This window comes from Mesoplodon mirus (assembly GCF_964341445.2).
Source record: "Mesoplodon mirus genome assembly, chromosome: 14".
In the NCBI taxonomy this organism is placed as follows: domain Eukaryota; kingdom Metazoa; phylum Chordata; class Mammalia; order Artiodactyla; family Ziphiidae; genus Mesoplodon; species Mesoplodon mirus.
In genome coordinates this window covers 35605738-35622376 of record NC_138990.1, presented here as the reverse complement: position 1 = coordinate 35622376, position 16639 = coordinate 35605738, and the positions used below count along the sequence as shown (strand labels likewise).

Below are 16639 nucleotides of genomic sequence, written 5' to 3'. Positions count from 1 at the left end.
TGAGGAAACAGAGACATGATGTAACTTGCCCCAGATTGCATCTCTACTAAGTGAAGGATCTGGAATATAAACTAGTATTACTAACTTAAAAGCTACAACTGCTGTTGAGTGTGTCTCCGTTTTACTCCACACCTGATTTGTTCAAGAAACTCTAATGTGCTCTAGGAAAGACACACCCACTAAGTACCCATGGTCTCTGCCTGCTGGAAGCTGTGTTTTAATACTTATAAGAGAAGCAATGTAAAATATGCAGTAGAGGTACAATTAAAGTGTGACTGGTGTATACCTTTGAGTAAATTCCACAATCCCTTTTATTTTTGGAGCACCTACTAAAGGCCAGGTCTTGGTTTGTGTGTGTGTGTGTGTGTGTGTGTGTGTATGGTCTCTTAGGCTTTGTGAAACCATGCAAGCTATATATATTGCCATTTTATAGATGAGACAATCAAATTTGTGGTTGTTAAGTAACTTGCACAAGGTCATCCAGCTAGTAACTTCTCTGTGTCCACACTTATTACACTCTGCCATGCCATTTTCTTCATTCGCGAAAGGAGAGAATAGGTATTTTTTGCCACATATGAAAATGAAGGTTGTATGTGGAGACTTGACACTCTCTATAAGATAAAGAAAAGCCAATGTAAATAGCAGTATTAGCAATTATGCTCATCATTGCTATGTGCTGCCATTTTGGAGCTTAACTCTCTACCAGGTTTGGGGATCTGTTTCATAAATGGTATCAGAATACAAAGAGAATAGAAATGAGGTCACATATGTAGTCCACTCTCCCGGTTCAGGGACCAAGTCCTTGAGATGCCAGGAAGCAAAAAGTGAAAACATGAATGTGGAGCAATAGCTGTGAGAAACCCTTGGGTGAGGGGAGGTGGTCGATTGCATGTGTGGAGGTGGGAGTCACACTCAGAGATGGACGGCCTGGCTGTAGCCTCTCCCTCAGAGCGCGTTGGGCAACTGGAGGCTGAGGACTTTCGCCTGAAACCACAGGGTCAGAGTGTATATGGAAAGAAGCCTTCCTCACAGTTTGGATGAACGTGGGTTTGCTGGTGGAGTGCAAAACCGACCCAAAGAGTTCCTTGAAAGAACACCTACAGAAGAGCTCTCCTGCTGCCCTGAAACCCTGGTCATTGGATATTTGCACCTGCTCTCTCTCTTCCTAGGCAGAAAAGTGCTAACTGGATGAGGTGTGAGAAGAGCAGGCAACAACAGAGCACACCAGGGTGCAGAGCAGGTGTAGACGGGCTGGCTGGTCCGCAGCAGCATCCCTATACCAGACAGCTTCAGAGGGGGCTTTGCCCCAGTGCGCAGTTCAGGGTGGTGCCTCAGGGCTTCAGTCCGTAAGTAGGAGGGGGGTTGGGTTAAATGACAGCCATAGAGGCACTAAGGGCTGAGGCATGGGGTCTCCTTCGCCTATATCCATTGCCAGAAGTACCAGCCGTATGCAGCCTATTCCTAAATCACTTCTAATTGCAATTAGATCAGCTTTATTCACTCCATCTTCCCATCAGATCTTAGCCATCCAGGCTTAGCACATACTCTCCCCTTTACCAGAATTTGTCTCCCTATTTTTTTGCTGGCCTTTTTACTTCTGATACCTGAGCAGTTAGCCTAGAAATTAACTCTTCCAAGAAGACCTCCTTGATACGTGCCCCAGTCCCACTCCTCTGTATTCCCACAGCACCCTGTGCTCACTTGTATCACACCACTTTATAACTGTTGGCTTGATTGTCTCTCCTCATAGACTGAATTCTTGGAGGAAAGGGTCACATCTTAGTACATCACCTGGTACTTAATAGGTGCACAAAAAATACTTGTTGAATGAATGACAGATGGTCTTATAGCTGCTTAGTTCGGAGCATTAGTTTTCAAACCCACGTCTTTTGACTTGAGACACGTATCTGTGGTTTTTGAGAGTAAGACTCAGTGTCTGCCTAGGGGTAGGGGAAAAATTGAGTAAGGTTGACTTTTTCTTAAATCTACCTGTTGGAATCCAAGAAGATTTCTTTAATTGGTTTTTATCGGTACTCCCAGATTGTTCCTTAATAGGATCAAGAGAGAATGTCGGGCTAGGTTAGGTAATATGGACTCGACATTGACAAATCTCATGTGTAGCTCAGAATAATGGCTTACACATTAGAAATGCTGATGGCTTACGGTAATTAGATGTGTTTCTGAGAACCAACGGTAGATTTCTGGAGTTTTCTTCCTAATTGGCTGGTATTAAAATATGCACCATATTTTCCCAGATATTGGGAGGGATTGAGTTCATGTTGTTCACATATTAGGTGACTCCAGAATCATGGCTGCACCTGCTGTTGCTTTGTTGACACCCGGACCAACTTTAATATAAATAAGTGTGGCTGGTTAACCCCTTATTTTCCTTTCCTGTCAGCCGTTCAGTTCTGGGTTTTGTTCTGTTGGAATAATTGTATTGCTGTTAAAGAAGCTGCTAGATTTAAGGAACAGTATCCCATTGAGCCCCAAATTGAGCAGAGTAAAAATTGGTTACATACTTTCTTATGAAACTTTCTTATGAAACTAGACAAATTTATGATTTCAGGAACAGGGATGGAGCTTTTTCCCCCTCACTTGTCCCTGGAGAAAACATTCTTCTACTTGGCTATTTAGGCATTTCTCGTGGAATCATTGAACTGCAGCTCTGTGTTATTGAGAACACTTAGATGGTCCAAAGAAAATGTATCTAGGGGCAGTGATGATAAAAATTACTTCCAGAGTGAATTATTATAAAGGGTCATATAATTGGGGAAGAGATCTGGTATCGGATGCTGGTAGCTGAAATAGCAAGCATACATTATTCTTTAAGTGGGTGGAGATTTTTAAGGTGGAAGAGCAGAACAGGAGTCCAGAAACCCGCTCCTAGAGTCAGTTCTGGGTCCCGTCTTTGTGGTCTGCAAAACGTACCGCCTCTGCAGTTGCCTCCTCAGAGTGGTTGTCAGCCTTGATTAAATGGCAGCAGTGTGAAGGGTCAGACAGGTGCCCGGCAGACATGATCTTCTTCCCACTGTTACTCTTTTTTTTTTTTTTTAATTAGTCTTTTTGTTACTCATAGGCCGATCCCAAAGAGCTAATCAAGATGGTCACCAGGCATGTGACTCGATATGGACAGGAAGCCTGGCCCCAGGAGCTCGCTGCACTGACCAAGCAGTTACAGTACTACAACGAACGCCTCCTGGACTTCACTCAGGCTCAGATCCTCCAGGGCCTGCGGAAGGGTGTGGACGTGCAGCGGTTCACTGCAGATGACCAGTACAAACGGGAAACCATCCTCGGTCTGGCAGAGTAAGGAATACCTTCGTCTCGTAAAGGGATGGATTTAGAACGTACAAGAACAAGTTATCAGGACTGTTAACCACAGTCCTCCGAAGATTCACATTCATGGTTGCTATAAACAGGACTTTCCCCTACTTCTTCCTGTCCTGTGAGGGATGTCTGTGTCTTCCCAAATGGATTAGTGATGCAGACAGTATTTTGAGCCTGCAGACTTAAGTAGTAAGGATGGGAATTATTAAAAAAGCTTCCCATGATTTTGATAATCCAATACTAGTACCATGTTAGAGGTGATGGAGTGTGATCAGGGGTGAAAAGTGTCAAGCTTACTCTAGAAATTTAAAAACAAGATTCCCTTTTATTCCTGGTTAGAATCTCACTTTGCTACTACATGGCCATTTAATTTCCTCAGTATGTTAAAAGTTAGGTATCGTTGACTTAATACAAGAGGAGGGACTGAGTGTTATGGGTCCAGGACACCTTTATCAGTCCTGGGTTTCTAGAGAAAGAAGAGCTAACCACTTGAGCACTTTCTCTTGTTCGAGGCCTGTAGCAGCTGCCATCTTTTCCTTTGTCCCTTACCGCTCTCAAGAGAAAAGCAAGGCCTTGTGTGAGATGGCAGTACGGTTGGGAAGGTCCCTTTCTAGGTATGGAATTCCCTTGGTTTTCATACTCGTCTTCATTTTTTGTTTTACATCAGATGAGTTCAGATCAAATGAGAATTACATGTCAAATGGTGGGAAAGTGAAAAAAAAATTTTTTTAAAGTGTGTTCACCCACAATGGTTATTAAGTTAGAGGTATGTTTTGTTTTTAACACCCCAATTTGTGGAGTGCTTATCATGGGCCAGGAACTGTGTTAGGTGCTCTATAAACTTTATTTTATAAACATCTTTTAATCCTTAAAGATAACCCTATGACATAAAATCTTGTTATCCCCATCTTATAGCTAAAGAACATGAAGCTTATTGATATAAAGTAAGTGGCCCAAGTTTACATAGGTGGTAAAGACCACAACTGTGACTTTAACCTTCATCTGCCACATGCCAACCTTGATCTGTTGCCACATGGCAACACCATGTGCCCTCCCCACACTGCTTGATTGAATTCTCAAGGAAGCATTGGTATGCAGTTCAGTCTAGGCTTCCAGCCCTTGAAACGAGGTTAAATTGTGCTTACGTTTAACGATTATTTCTCTCTCCTGATAACTTACCTTAAAATAACAAAGATAGGCTTGGTTATGGTAGTGGTATATGCTATTTTTCATCATTATTCTTAAATCTTAAAGAAAGTGGCAAAGTAACCTTGGTACTCTGTAATAGTTTTATATTAGCCTGGGCTTCTTTCCTACTAGAAGACACCCCAGATTCTCTTTAGAGTGAGGCGGGGAACAGAGAGATCAAAGCGAGAGAGTGGGAACAACCTATAGCAGAATTAAGTTAAGAAGAGAAATATAGAATTTTTTTTCTCTTCCGCTCTGTTCTCCTGGAGCTTCATAATTTCATAGGGTCATTTAATGTCCAATTTGAAAGTGACCAAAGAGATCATTTAATCCAACCTCCTTACTTTTGGAAGAGGAATCGGAGAACCACAGAGCTTTAAAGCATTGTTCAAGGTCACACAGCCAGGAGTTGAGCCTGGGCTTCCTATTTCCAAGTCCAGCGGGCTTTTTCTTTGGGCATTTGGTAATCCTTGGTGCCATGCTCATGGTTTCTTACAAGAGAGGTTACTATGCAGAATAAAAGTTGTTAAGGCATGCCTTAATCATCAATTACATTTTGCTTGGTCTTTGTCTTTTCTTTTTAAGTATCCAGCTGGCATATGCTATTTAAAGTATGTCCTAGAGGACAAATATATGCTTTTGATAAATATATAATAGAATCTTCTGCACAATCTGTTGGTTAGAAAAATATACAGCAGTCTTTAGATGGCTTGTTTAAAATGTCTCAAAGTGTCTATGGGTGTTCTGAGTTAGCAGTTCTGATTTGGAGATGGCATTTTAGCATCTCACATACAAGAATCCTCGAAGGACCTGCTTCCTTCTGCTTTGCAGTTCCACCTTCAGATGTGACCATTCTTTATTTTCTTCCTAATTGTATGTCCACTTTAATGGCAGTTGTTTTCTGTGAGTGCATTACAGTTGTCCTTTGTTGTCTGTGTATCTTAGTTATTACATTCTCAGTGGTTAGGGTGACTTTGAGGAGAACAGAGTATAGTTTGGTTAGTTCCCACTTTTATCAGATAATAAAGATGTGAATACTTAATGAGCATGTACCTGGTGTCAGGCACTGTGCCAGACTCCCACAATAGGAAGAGTGAGCTGCTAATGGTCCCTGTTCTCCAGGAATTCTCATCTATCACGTGGATATTGGTATTCAATAAGTATTTTAAGGAAAATTTTTTTTAATTAATTAATTTATTTATTTTTGGCTGTGATGGGTCTTCGTTGCTCTGCACGAGCTTTCTCTAGTTGTGGCGAGTGGGGGCTACTCTTCATTGCGGTGTTAGGGCTTCTCATTGCGGTGGCTTCTCTTGTTGCAGAGCACAGGCTCTAGGCATGTGGGCTTCAGTAGTGGTGGCACGTGGGCTCAGTAGTTGTGGCTCGCGGGCTCTAGAGCGTAGGCTTAGTAGTTGTGGTGCATGGGCTTAGTTGCTCCGCGGCATGTGGAATCTTCCTTGGCCAGGGCTCAGAACCTGTGTCCCCTGCATTAGCAGGTGGATTGTTAACCACTGCGCCACCAGGGAAGCCCAAGAAATAATTTTTGGCAGTTACCTAATAATCCAGGCATTGACAGACTTAACCCAGTCCTTGGCCTCTTTTTTATCGTCTATGAGCATAGAATGTTTTTTACATTTTTAAAGCTTTGTGGAAAAACAAGAATAAAAAGCAATAGAAAGAAGAATATGCTACAGAGACTGTATGGTGGTAAAGATTTACTGTCGAGCTCTGCGCAGAAAACATTTGCCAACTCCAGGCTGATCAAATGTATAAATGTCCTGGTTTCCTTAGCTGGGGTAAGTACAGTCTTAGCAGTATTACTTAATGATAACAGGTATTTCATTCCGGTTTCTGTGGTTTTGTCCACCATTCTTCCAACCAAGAATTCCATCCTTATATTTCCTCTACTCTGGGAAATAGGGGTCTTGCAGTAGTCTTACCAAAATGGCCTTTATGTAGGTGCTCTGGACCAGAATTCCTTACATGCCTAGAGATTCTCAAATCTGATGATACCATTCCCTGGTTTAAACTTTCCACCGACTCTCCATTGCCTACAGGATAAGACACAGGTCCTTCAGCTGGCCTGTATGGTCATGGTTGCGACACCACCCCCGCTTCTGCTTCCTCTGTCAGAAGCCCATCTGTCTCTTCTCCCTCTTTACAGCCTCTACTTATTTAATCCTTGTTTACTCTCCGATCTTCAGCTCAGATTGGTCACTCTCTCGTCTCCATCCTCACAGTATTTTGTAACGCTTCTTTTAGCACTCCCCCCATTCTGTTTGATTCCTGGTTCACATTTCACATCCCCCATTAGGCTGTAAGTTCCTCAAGAAATATCTTATTTGTTGTTATGACCTCAGCAGCTAGCACAATAGCTGGCCCCATGTAGGAAACAAAAATGTGTTGAGTGACTAACCGTGCTTTCTCAAATATCTATCTGTAGGGTAGGGATCCATTTCCTTTCCACTGCTTTTTGACTGTAGGCTCTGGTATCTAGATCAGAATTTTTTTATCTCAGTACATTTTGGACTGGGTCCCTCTTTGTTGTGGGAAGGCTGTTCTGACCATTGTAGGATGGTCGGCAGCCTCCCTGACCTCTACCTGCTAGATGCCAGCGGCTCTCTCCTTTTCCTCACCCACTGTGACAATCAAAAATGTCTCCAGACATTGTCAGATGTCCCCTGGGGGACAGAATCACCCTCGGTTGAGGTCCACTGATCTAGACAATTCCTTGGTCAATTGCAACACACCACAGAGAAAAAAAGAGCATTAAAATTCCTTCCGTGAACTTTTCCTGACTTACTGTGAACTGTATTATTAAGGACTGTGCTGGCTGCACCCCTCTCAGCTGGAGGGCAGTCCTGATGAGCGTCTTCTTTGCTGATTAAGGTCATGTGTTTCTCTCCTCCCCCTTCCCTCTGGCTGATGGACGTTCGTGAAGGACGCTTGAGGAGAACGTCTACGGCGTTGCTCTTTCTCTGGCCCAGCGCTACAGTGTCTCCTGTTGGGAAGTTTTCATGACGCATTTGGAGTTCCTGTTCTCCGACAGTGGGTAAGCACTCAACTCTTATGCAAGTTTATTTCCATGTCTTTCTTTTCAGAGCCTATTTTAAAGGAATCTTGAAGTCGTACTGTTCAATTTCACTTTTCCTTTTGAGCTGTAGTAGACCAGTGTCTTTGTACAGTCTCTCTTCATATGTCTCTGACATACCAATATGCTAACAGTGGTCTTAGTTTTTGTTTTTCAGTAATAATAGTCCTGAGTTTGAGACTTTAATTCATTCATTTATTCGAAGATATTTGTTGACCATCTCTTGTGTACTAGGAACAGTGTTAGGTACTAGGGTTACAATAGTCAGTAAATTTCGGCTGTCTTGGAACTCATAGTCTACGGTGGGAGACATTATAATTGAATAATGACATAAGCGAATATGAAATTAAAGCTGTGATAGGCACTGTGTAAGAGAGCCCAGATAGGGCATTTGGCATAGTTAGGGGAGGCTTTCCTGAAGAAATGACTCTTGAGCTGAGACCTAAACAGTGACTCAAAATTAAGTACGCTATGAGGAGATGGGAAGCATTTTCTAGGGAGGCAAAACGGTTGAGTGCAAAAGCCCTTTGACAGGATGGAACGTGAGTCTGTGAGCCTCACAGATGGGTAGTGTGGTGACGCCCTGAGAGGCAGTGGAGCACGGGGTGAGATGGGGCTGCTGAGAACCTGGAACCCAGACCTTGCAGCCAGACCATACAGGCCCTATCCAGGGCTGTGGGCTCTTTCCTAAGAGTAATAGGAAGGTATTTAAAGATTCTGGTAAAAGAGACGGAGGTAATATGATCAGATTTGCGTTTTGATAAGATCACTATGGCGACCATGTTGAGGAAAGATTTTAGGAAGGCCAGCGTAGACATATATGGACCAGTTCGGGAGCTATGATAGTAATAGACTGCAGGACAGGTGACCATAGCCTGGAGGAGGGCTTTGAAAGCACAGGAGAGGTGAGAATGGGTTTCAGAGATACCTGGAAGGTGAAGTAAATGGTAATAAATAAACTGATTAATAAGAATAAACTAGCTATGAAGGTGAGTGAAAGGAGAAGGGTCAAGAATTATCTCCAGGATTTTACTTGGTCTGCCTCTTGGACAGTGACATCATTTGAGACAGAAAACACTAGTTAAGGACACAAGGTATTTCAGGGGAGGGTGAGGAAAAGGCAAAGGAATGGAAAAGTTATACACATTGAAATTCCCAAGAGGAAAGGTCAAGTAGACAGTGCACCTTATAGATCTGGACTTCAAAAGAGAATGTAGAGCTGGAGATGCTAATTATGGAGCCATGTACACATAGATGATAAATAAGCTATGTTGTGGGTGTGCTTTGGGTGATGAACATAGAATACGAAAAGGAGAAAGACTTACGACAGACCTCGGGGACCTTCCACAATTAGTGACAGAGGAAGAGCTGCTAGCAAAAGGGAGAAAAAGAGCAATCAAGAGGAAGGTCTCTTGTTCTAGGCAAGCCATGGGAAGGAATAGTTTCAAGAAGTGGGGGGTAGTATTGAATGGTCAGGACCTGCTTGTAATTCATCATCTTTAATTTTTATTAATATCTTTAAAATTCTGCCCCCTACGTTTTAGTATTTATGAAATTGCTACATGGGTAATAGTGTTATCTATGATAAATATTGTACTGACTTCACCATTTTTGAGGCATAGAAATATGTTCAAATAAATGTTTCTTATTATACGCATATTAGCATAAAAAATCTTGGCATTTTATTAAATATCTTTTTCCCTTCGTTGAATGTTACATAAAAGGTTGCCATATCGGTACAAACAGGATGCTCCATTGGTCTCTGAATATATTATAAATTATCAGGCACTCTAGTAACGTGCAAGACTGTTCCCAGCATATCATTATACCTGATAGTGGTGTGATTATACAGACACACGGAAATTACAAAAGCAGGAAATCATTACCTCCTGTTTTGTCATTACTTGTGAGTGACAAAACACCTAATATTGATTTAGCAAGTGGTGTTTGGTGCTTCATGTTCTTTACTTAAAAGCCTGTTGTTTGCCTTACTATTCAGTTCAGCTTAGTAACACAAGTATTAAAGATCAGCCTTGTTAGTACAATAGAAATTGCCCAATATTTACTTGTTGAGTCAATGCCAATGGGACGTTAATAGGTCAGAGCTGCAAGAAAAATAATGTTTTGTACCTTAGGGTTTTGTATTACAGTTCCTTTATAAAAGCCATCTTCCCCCCTGAAGTTGATTTTTCCTATAATTTTACATTCTCCTTCCTCTTGGTTGAATTTGGAGGTATTTCCTCGTCTCACCGAATGTACAGATAAGCAAACACACAGGTTGGGTGAGGCAGCATTGTGCAATAGAGCAGAAGCCTTCCAATCAAGAAACCTAGAGCAAATCCTGTGTCTCTCCAGCTGTGTGTCCCTGCACAAGAGAATTCAATTCTCTGAAACTCATTTTCCTTTACTCTAAGTGAGGTGTCATAAAAATTAAATGACTTCCTAGTGAAATATCAAACCTACAGTACCTGACACATGATCCATAATTAACGGTAGTTTATTCCTGGAATTTCACTCCTGTAAGAAAGAGATAATTGTCGTAAACACCCAAACTTGAGTTCCTGGTCTCCTTTTCCCCCTTATTCTTCCTCCTTTTTTCTTTCTTTTTCTTGGTAGTTTTCAACATCAGTGATGGCTTTGAGCGGCTCTGTACACCTGGAGTCGGCTCCCTCTGGTGGACACTGGTTCTCCCGGGGCGTGTTCAGCTCCCTGAGCTCAGGGCTGATTTCTCACTCACTGCAGCCTTCACAGCCATCTGCACCTCTAGGGCTGTTCTAGACACTTTGGTGCATCTTACAGATAACATTAACTACCAGTGAGGGCATGGGTTTTGGAGTCAGGCCACATTTCAAGATCCAGCTCTGCTGCCCATAACCCCAACTGTGTACCTGGGCACGTCTCTTAATCCTCCTGAGTCACTGTTTTCTCAGTTAAGGGGACCGCCATCCCCACCTGGTGTGGCTGTAGAGATTAGAGAAGATCTGTGGGAAGCGTATAGCCAGGTGGCTCCTTAATGCTGTCGAGATTATTCCTGTCACTCTTCTTGCCTCCTGCTGACTCCATGTGTGTCTTTAAGTTTTGAATATGGGATCATTTTGAAATGGCAGAGGATGTTTCTAGCTGATAGAATAGTACCACATTTGTTTATTCATTAAATATGATTATTATCTTTTTCCTAGTACCTTTGTGTTCCAAGCATAGGTTTAAATGCTGAACAAGACAGACACATCCTTACCTTTATAGAGCTTATATTCTAACTGGGGAGACCCCCATCACACACACACACAGTTAAAAACAGCTAAAAAATAAATTGCTGGTCATAATAAGTACCATAAAGGAAATGCACAAGGAGCAGATAGGGAAGGTCTCTCTTGGGCGTAAAAAGAGCTCACTATTGGACAATGGAAGAAAAGGCATTTCAGGCAGAGGGAATGCATTTCAGGCATTTCTGGGACAGGGACGTTCTTGGCCTTTTTGAGTAGCTACAGGGACGCCTTTGTGGCTGGAGCGCATGGAGCCTGGTGAGCAAAGGCCTACATAAGGGCCAGAAGTGCCTCTCACTGTCAGCCTCCATCTGTTGCTTCTTATTTAAACAGCAGACCTGAGGGCCATACATCCTCCATTTTCATTTCACTCTAGTAGGTACTTTTCCATCACCCAGGGGATTAATTATCCAAGTGATTTTGCTTGGGTGGCCGAGATCGTGATACCTCTTCATCTCTGCTGGTTAGCTCAGTCCTGCCTCTTTCAGGCCCCTGGGAAGGGGCTCTGTGCTGTGCTGTTTTGCAGTCAATTTCATATTCCCTGGTAGGATTCTTTTGGTCTCAAGTATAAGGATGGGCAAGAGCATGCTGTAGCTGTGGGGAGGTGAATGCACTATAATGCATCTACCTTTTCCTGCACTGAAACAGAAGTGACACAGAATCTCTGCCTGAGGGTTGCTGTCGCTCATAGGCAGGTTTGTGTCCAGATTGTCACATGGTGAAGAATTCTCAGTTCTGGCCTTCTCTTCTTGACTTAGTTGAGGAGTTTGAGAATAGTTGGTGTGTAGAGAGGGGATTTAAGGCAACTTAGCTTCTTAAAAGTATGTTATAACATTGAAAAAGAAGATAAGTAAAAATTCAAACCAGGAAAAATCCATTTAGAGTAGGAAGGTTGAATGTAGAAATTCAGGTCATAGGTCTTACTTATTTTTTAAAATTGAGCCATACATAAAATTTTGATCTTCTTTGGCCTAAAGGGCCATGATCCTGATCATGACCGAGACTGTGATTTGCATTGTACATAAGAAGAAATCTTCCAGTCCTAAAAATGGAAGAAGTAATTACTACCATCACCAAAATGGAAGCAATTGTTTCCATGTATCTGCACCCTTCCTTTCCATGTTGTGATTCTTAAGGCCACTTTTCCCCCAGATAGGAAAAAATTCCTGACACTGGCACAAAATGTAATAAGCAAAAAGATGCATTTTGGGGCCTGTTTTCGTCCTGTGGAAAGTGCACAGTCTTTGGATCCTGCCGGTCTGGGTTTAAATCATGGCTCTGTGACCTCCTTCTAGTATGTACGTGGTGGGCAAGTTGTTTCATCCCTCTGTTCCTAAGTTTCCTCCTCTGCAAAATGAGTATCCTTATTCCATTTTGCAGAATTGCTCTGAGATTTGAGAGATTTATACAAAATGCCTGACATATATTAGATGCTCAAAGGAAAAAAAAAAAAGTAGTTGCTATTGTTAATTCTGGAAACAGACCAGATTTACTCAACTCACCCTCTGACCGCTATCAGCCTAACATTGCAAATCTGATTTTTTAACAATTATTTTTCAGGACAGTGTGGTATCAGTTATAATATACCTTCTTTGTGAGAATTAAATGAGATGACACAGTACTTAACGTATAAGATGTGTTCAGTAAATGATGCCTGTTGCTGTTTCTGTGCTATGGTGTCTTTTAAAATATTTTTTTGTTAGAGAGGTAATAATATGAGACTACATAAACCAGTCGGAATTGACATTTTATGAGAAATGAATAGGCTTAAGGGGTCAGGGTTGTCCTTATGGAAGAGACGAAGCCTGTTCACATGGGCTTCTTTCCACGTCACCACTCTGTCCACAGAAAACGTCCCACGAAGGAACTCACCAAGTATTAGTGTGACAAGAAACAGACTCCAAGGTACTCATTATTGATTCTCTCATCAACTGTGTAGGTGACCTTGCAAAGTGAAAGTTCATTGTTTGGTTTGCAAAGACACTTGGCTAAAATGTTGGAAAAACTGGAAAAGGCCATGATTATTTTTTTTTTACCATGTTTCCCCAGCATAATCACATATTCAGCTGTCAGGCAGCACTGCAGGTCAAGTCTGCCACATCAAGTTCATTCTGAGGCATTTGTGTGGCAAATATCTTGGACTGTTTCCCTCAGGTCGGAGTAGTTGTGATTTAGAGGGAAGAACTGTGTCTTCCCACAGGAATCAGTGGTGGAGGCCTGTTCACCCATGGTCAACGTCATTCACATGGATTTCTGTCTCTTCACACTTTTAGGATTAGTCTTTGGGGGAAATGCTTAGACGTCTCTGCATCGGAGCTGTGGGGACCAGTGGACCCCATCCCTTTGCTGTCTCCAGCCTTTCCCAGGAGCTCTCTCCCTCTCGCCTTCTTTCTCTCCTCTTCAGTCAACTCGTGGAATTGTATCAATATTGTCACTCAGTCTCAGATTGAGTAAAGTAAAATGCATTTAAATATATTTGTTTCCCTCCATGAATATAAGTCCTTTCAATTCATGCTGTTCTTGAATCACAGTTTTGGCTGATTGACAACCCGAAGCCATTACAGAATCCCTTAATCATGGGATTAGTACTAATAACTTATTCCTTGTGCCTTTAGTACAGCTAATGCTCATTTTCTTCTTGTAGTTAATCTCTGAAAGTTAAATTTGCACCATATATATACTTATATGTGTGTGTGTGTATATATATATATATGTGTATGTATATATATTTATATATGTGTGTGTGTATATATATATGTGTATGTATATATATTTATATATGTGTGTATGTGTGTATATATATTAATATATATTAGTTGTCTTATAGCTAAAGCTTAGAAAAACCACTTAAACAGTTTTCAAGGGTAACCACTGATTTGATCAGTGAAAGGTCCACAGTAGTTTCATGGTATTTCTTCCTACTCTCTTTAATGTGGGTTCTTTGGAATTGTTTTCTAAACAGAGATTTCATTTCTTGTTCCAAAAGGAAGATAACAGCATCTTTCGATGGGAACTATTAAAATGGGTTATCAATTCCTGGCATCTATGGAAGATCTTAGTACCTTGTAATTTGCTGAAGAGGGAGGTTTTCGTGTTTATCATGTGTCAGTAAAAGTATTCCAGTATCTCTCTTGACAAGATAATTAGGGAAAATTGCACATCAGGCAAACTAAACTGCAGGCACAGAAGAATAGGTGGGTGGGCGAGGGGGGAAAGTAACGTTGACTGAGAGAGACTGTATTCAGAATCCAGTCGAACACAGATGGACTAAAGCTGTTAGGGTTTAGCCGTTGTCCATTTTGTAGATGAGTTTCAGGTACTCTTCTTGCCAGGGGATGGCAGTGAAGCATGACAGGAGAGTTTCTTTCCTCTTCCATCGGGCATGTCGCTCTGATTGCAAGTCTTTGTCAACGTGAATCATCTTAATGGGATGACGCAGTTTCTTATTTCCTTCTTCACTGTGTTGTTTTCAGACTTCACTTTGCAAATTATGAAGGAACATCAGGAATTCTGTGACTTTCATATACCACTGGGTGTACAGTATGGGAGAAATCGCAGGTTTGGTTACAGACCACTGCAATAAAGCCAATATCACAATAACGCTAGTACATGAATGTTTTTGTTTCCCAGTGCATGTAAAAGTTACATTTACACTATACTGTAGTCTATTAAGTGTGCGAAAATATGTCTGAAAAACATGTGCGAACCTTAATTAAAAGATACCTTAGGGACTTCCCTGGTGGTGCAGTGGTTAAGAATCCGCCTGCCAATGCAAGGGACGTGGGTTCGATCCCTGGTCTGGGAAGATCCCACATGCCGCGGAGCAACTAAGCCCGTGTGCCACAACTACTGAGCCTGAACTCGAGAGCCCGCGAGCCACAACTACTGAAGCCCACGCACTCTAGGGCCCGCATGCTGCAGCTACTGAGCTTGCATGCTGCAGCTACTGAAGCCCACGTGCCTAGAGCCTGTGCTCCACAGCAAGAGAAGCCACCACAATGAGAAGCCTGTGCACCACAGTGGAGTAGCCGCCGCTCACCACAACTAGAGAAAGCCCATGCACAGCAATGAAGACCCAGAGCAGCCAAAAATAAATAAATAAATAAGTAAATTTATTTTTTTTTAAAAAAGATACCTTATTGCTAAAACAATGCCCAATTACAATAGGAACACCAAAGATCACTGATCACAGATCACCATAACAGATATAATAATAATGAAAAAGTTTGAAATATTGCGAGAATTACCAAAATATGACACAGAGACACGAAGTGAACAAACTCTGTCGGAAAAATGGCACCAATGGACTTGCTTGACCCAGGGGTGCCACCAACCTTCCATTTGTAAAAAAAAAAATGCAATGTGTGTCTGTGAAGCACAAGAAAGCAAAGCACAATATAAAACAAGGTCTGCCTGTGTCTTTCAGGGGTGACCTTGCATTCTTTGAATAGTGATAGTGTCCGAAGAGTTTTGAAATAGCCGTCCATTTATACTCACTATTTCCTGTACAGACCTTGTGCTTTCTTGTCTTGATACTTTTGTTCATATTATTTCTGCTTCATTCCTTTCTACAATACCAAGCTCAAGTACTTCTCTCAATAAGCCTTCTGGTGTCATCGATATCTACCTCCTCTGAAATGACAGCCTTATTGACCCCACTCGTAACTGGAATGTAATTGCATGTCCTTTATCAGCCCACACCATTATTCTGCAGTGTTTTGTAAGTATGTATAACGCAACTGCATTTCCACACTGCTGGATGAGAGCTCTGTGTTATAACTCTATACCCTCCCCAGTGCTGAGCACAGGGCCTTGTCTGTAGAGGACACCTAAGTTTTTGTTCGTTCTCCCATCTATTTGGCATTCATAAGGCACATGTCGAGTGTTTCCTTTGTACCACACACTGGTGCTTGGTACTGAGAAGCTAAAGCTGCAGAAGATGTGGTATCATCTTTGCCATCAAGTGGTACATGGTCTAGTGAGGGAGACAGGCAAAGTAATAAATAGTATAGACGGATACTCTGGGACATTTTTATAGACCAGGGACATTTTTATAGATAGGGATATTTTTGTAAATGTTTAAACCGTGTCTTAATAGAAAAATAGGGTTTCTCTTGAAGTGACAGTTAAAAGAGCATTTTTGAATTGCTTGATATTTTGACTTTATAAATCGCTGCTGTTATCCCAGGTATTATCACATCCTGATACAAATTTTAAAGTATATTTTGTATTAACTTTACGTAAAACAAAAACATGTCTTTGCACTTAGGGGAAATTCCAATAAACAGGGTATTGTATTTCAGAAGAGTTGCTTTTTTTTTTTTTTTTTTTTTTTTCGGTACGCGTGCCTCTCACCGTTGTGGCCTCTCCCGTTGCGGAGCACAGGCTCCGGACGCGCAGGCTCAGCGGCCATGGCTCACGGCTCAGCCTCTCCACGGCACGTGGGATCTTCCCGGACCGGGGCACGAACCCGTGTCCCCTGCATCGGCAGGTAGACTCTCAACCACTGCGCCACCAGAGAAGCCCAGAAGAGTTGCTTTTAAACGATATGAAACCTAACTTTGATCCTGTCAGAGGTCTGACTTCCTGCTCCCAGGTACTTTCATTGCTGCTCTAGGAACCCTGGAAGCTGGGAGTTTCTGTTAGTGCCAAAGGCTGCTTGAAGGCCTCTTACGGTTAGAAAGCTTGAAACTCATCCCGCGTGGGGCACTGGGATTACGCTGGGCAGGAGGCACTGTGTTCTGTCCAGGGAGAAGCATGAGACCAAAAT

At 42.0% G+C, this 16639-nt stretch overlaps 1 protein-coding gene across 2 annotated transcripts in view; it reads left to right on the top strand.

Annotated features, from left to right (window-relative positions):
* Window positions 1–16639, top strand: part of NBAS (NBAS subunit of NRZ tethering complex) — a 340305-nt gene that overhangs the window by 226544 nt on the left and 97122 nt on the right. For both annotated transcript variants that reach the window (XM_082642209.1, XM_082642208.1), the window contains 2 exons: window positions 3080–3309; window positions 7457–7567. In XM_082642209.1, coding sequence (XP_082498335.1) covers window positions 3080–3309; window positions 7457–7567 — 341 coding nt within the window. The remainder of the gene's footprint in view (window positions 1–3079; window positions 3310–7456; window positions 7568–16639) is intronic.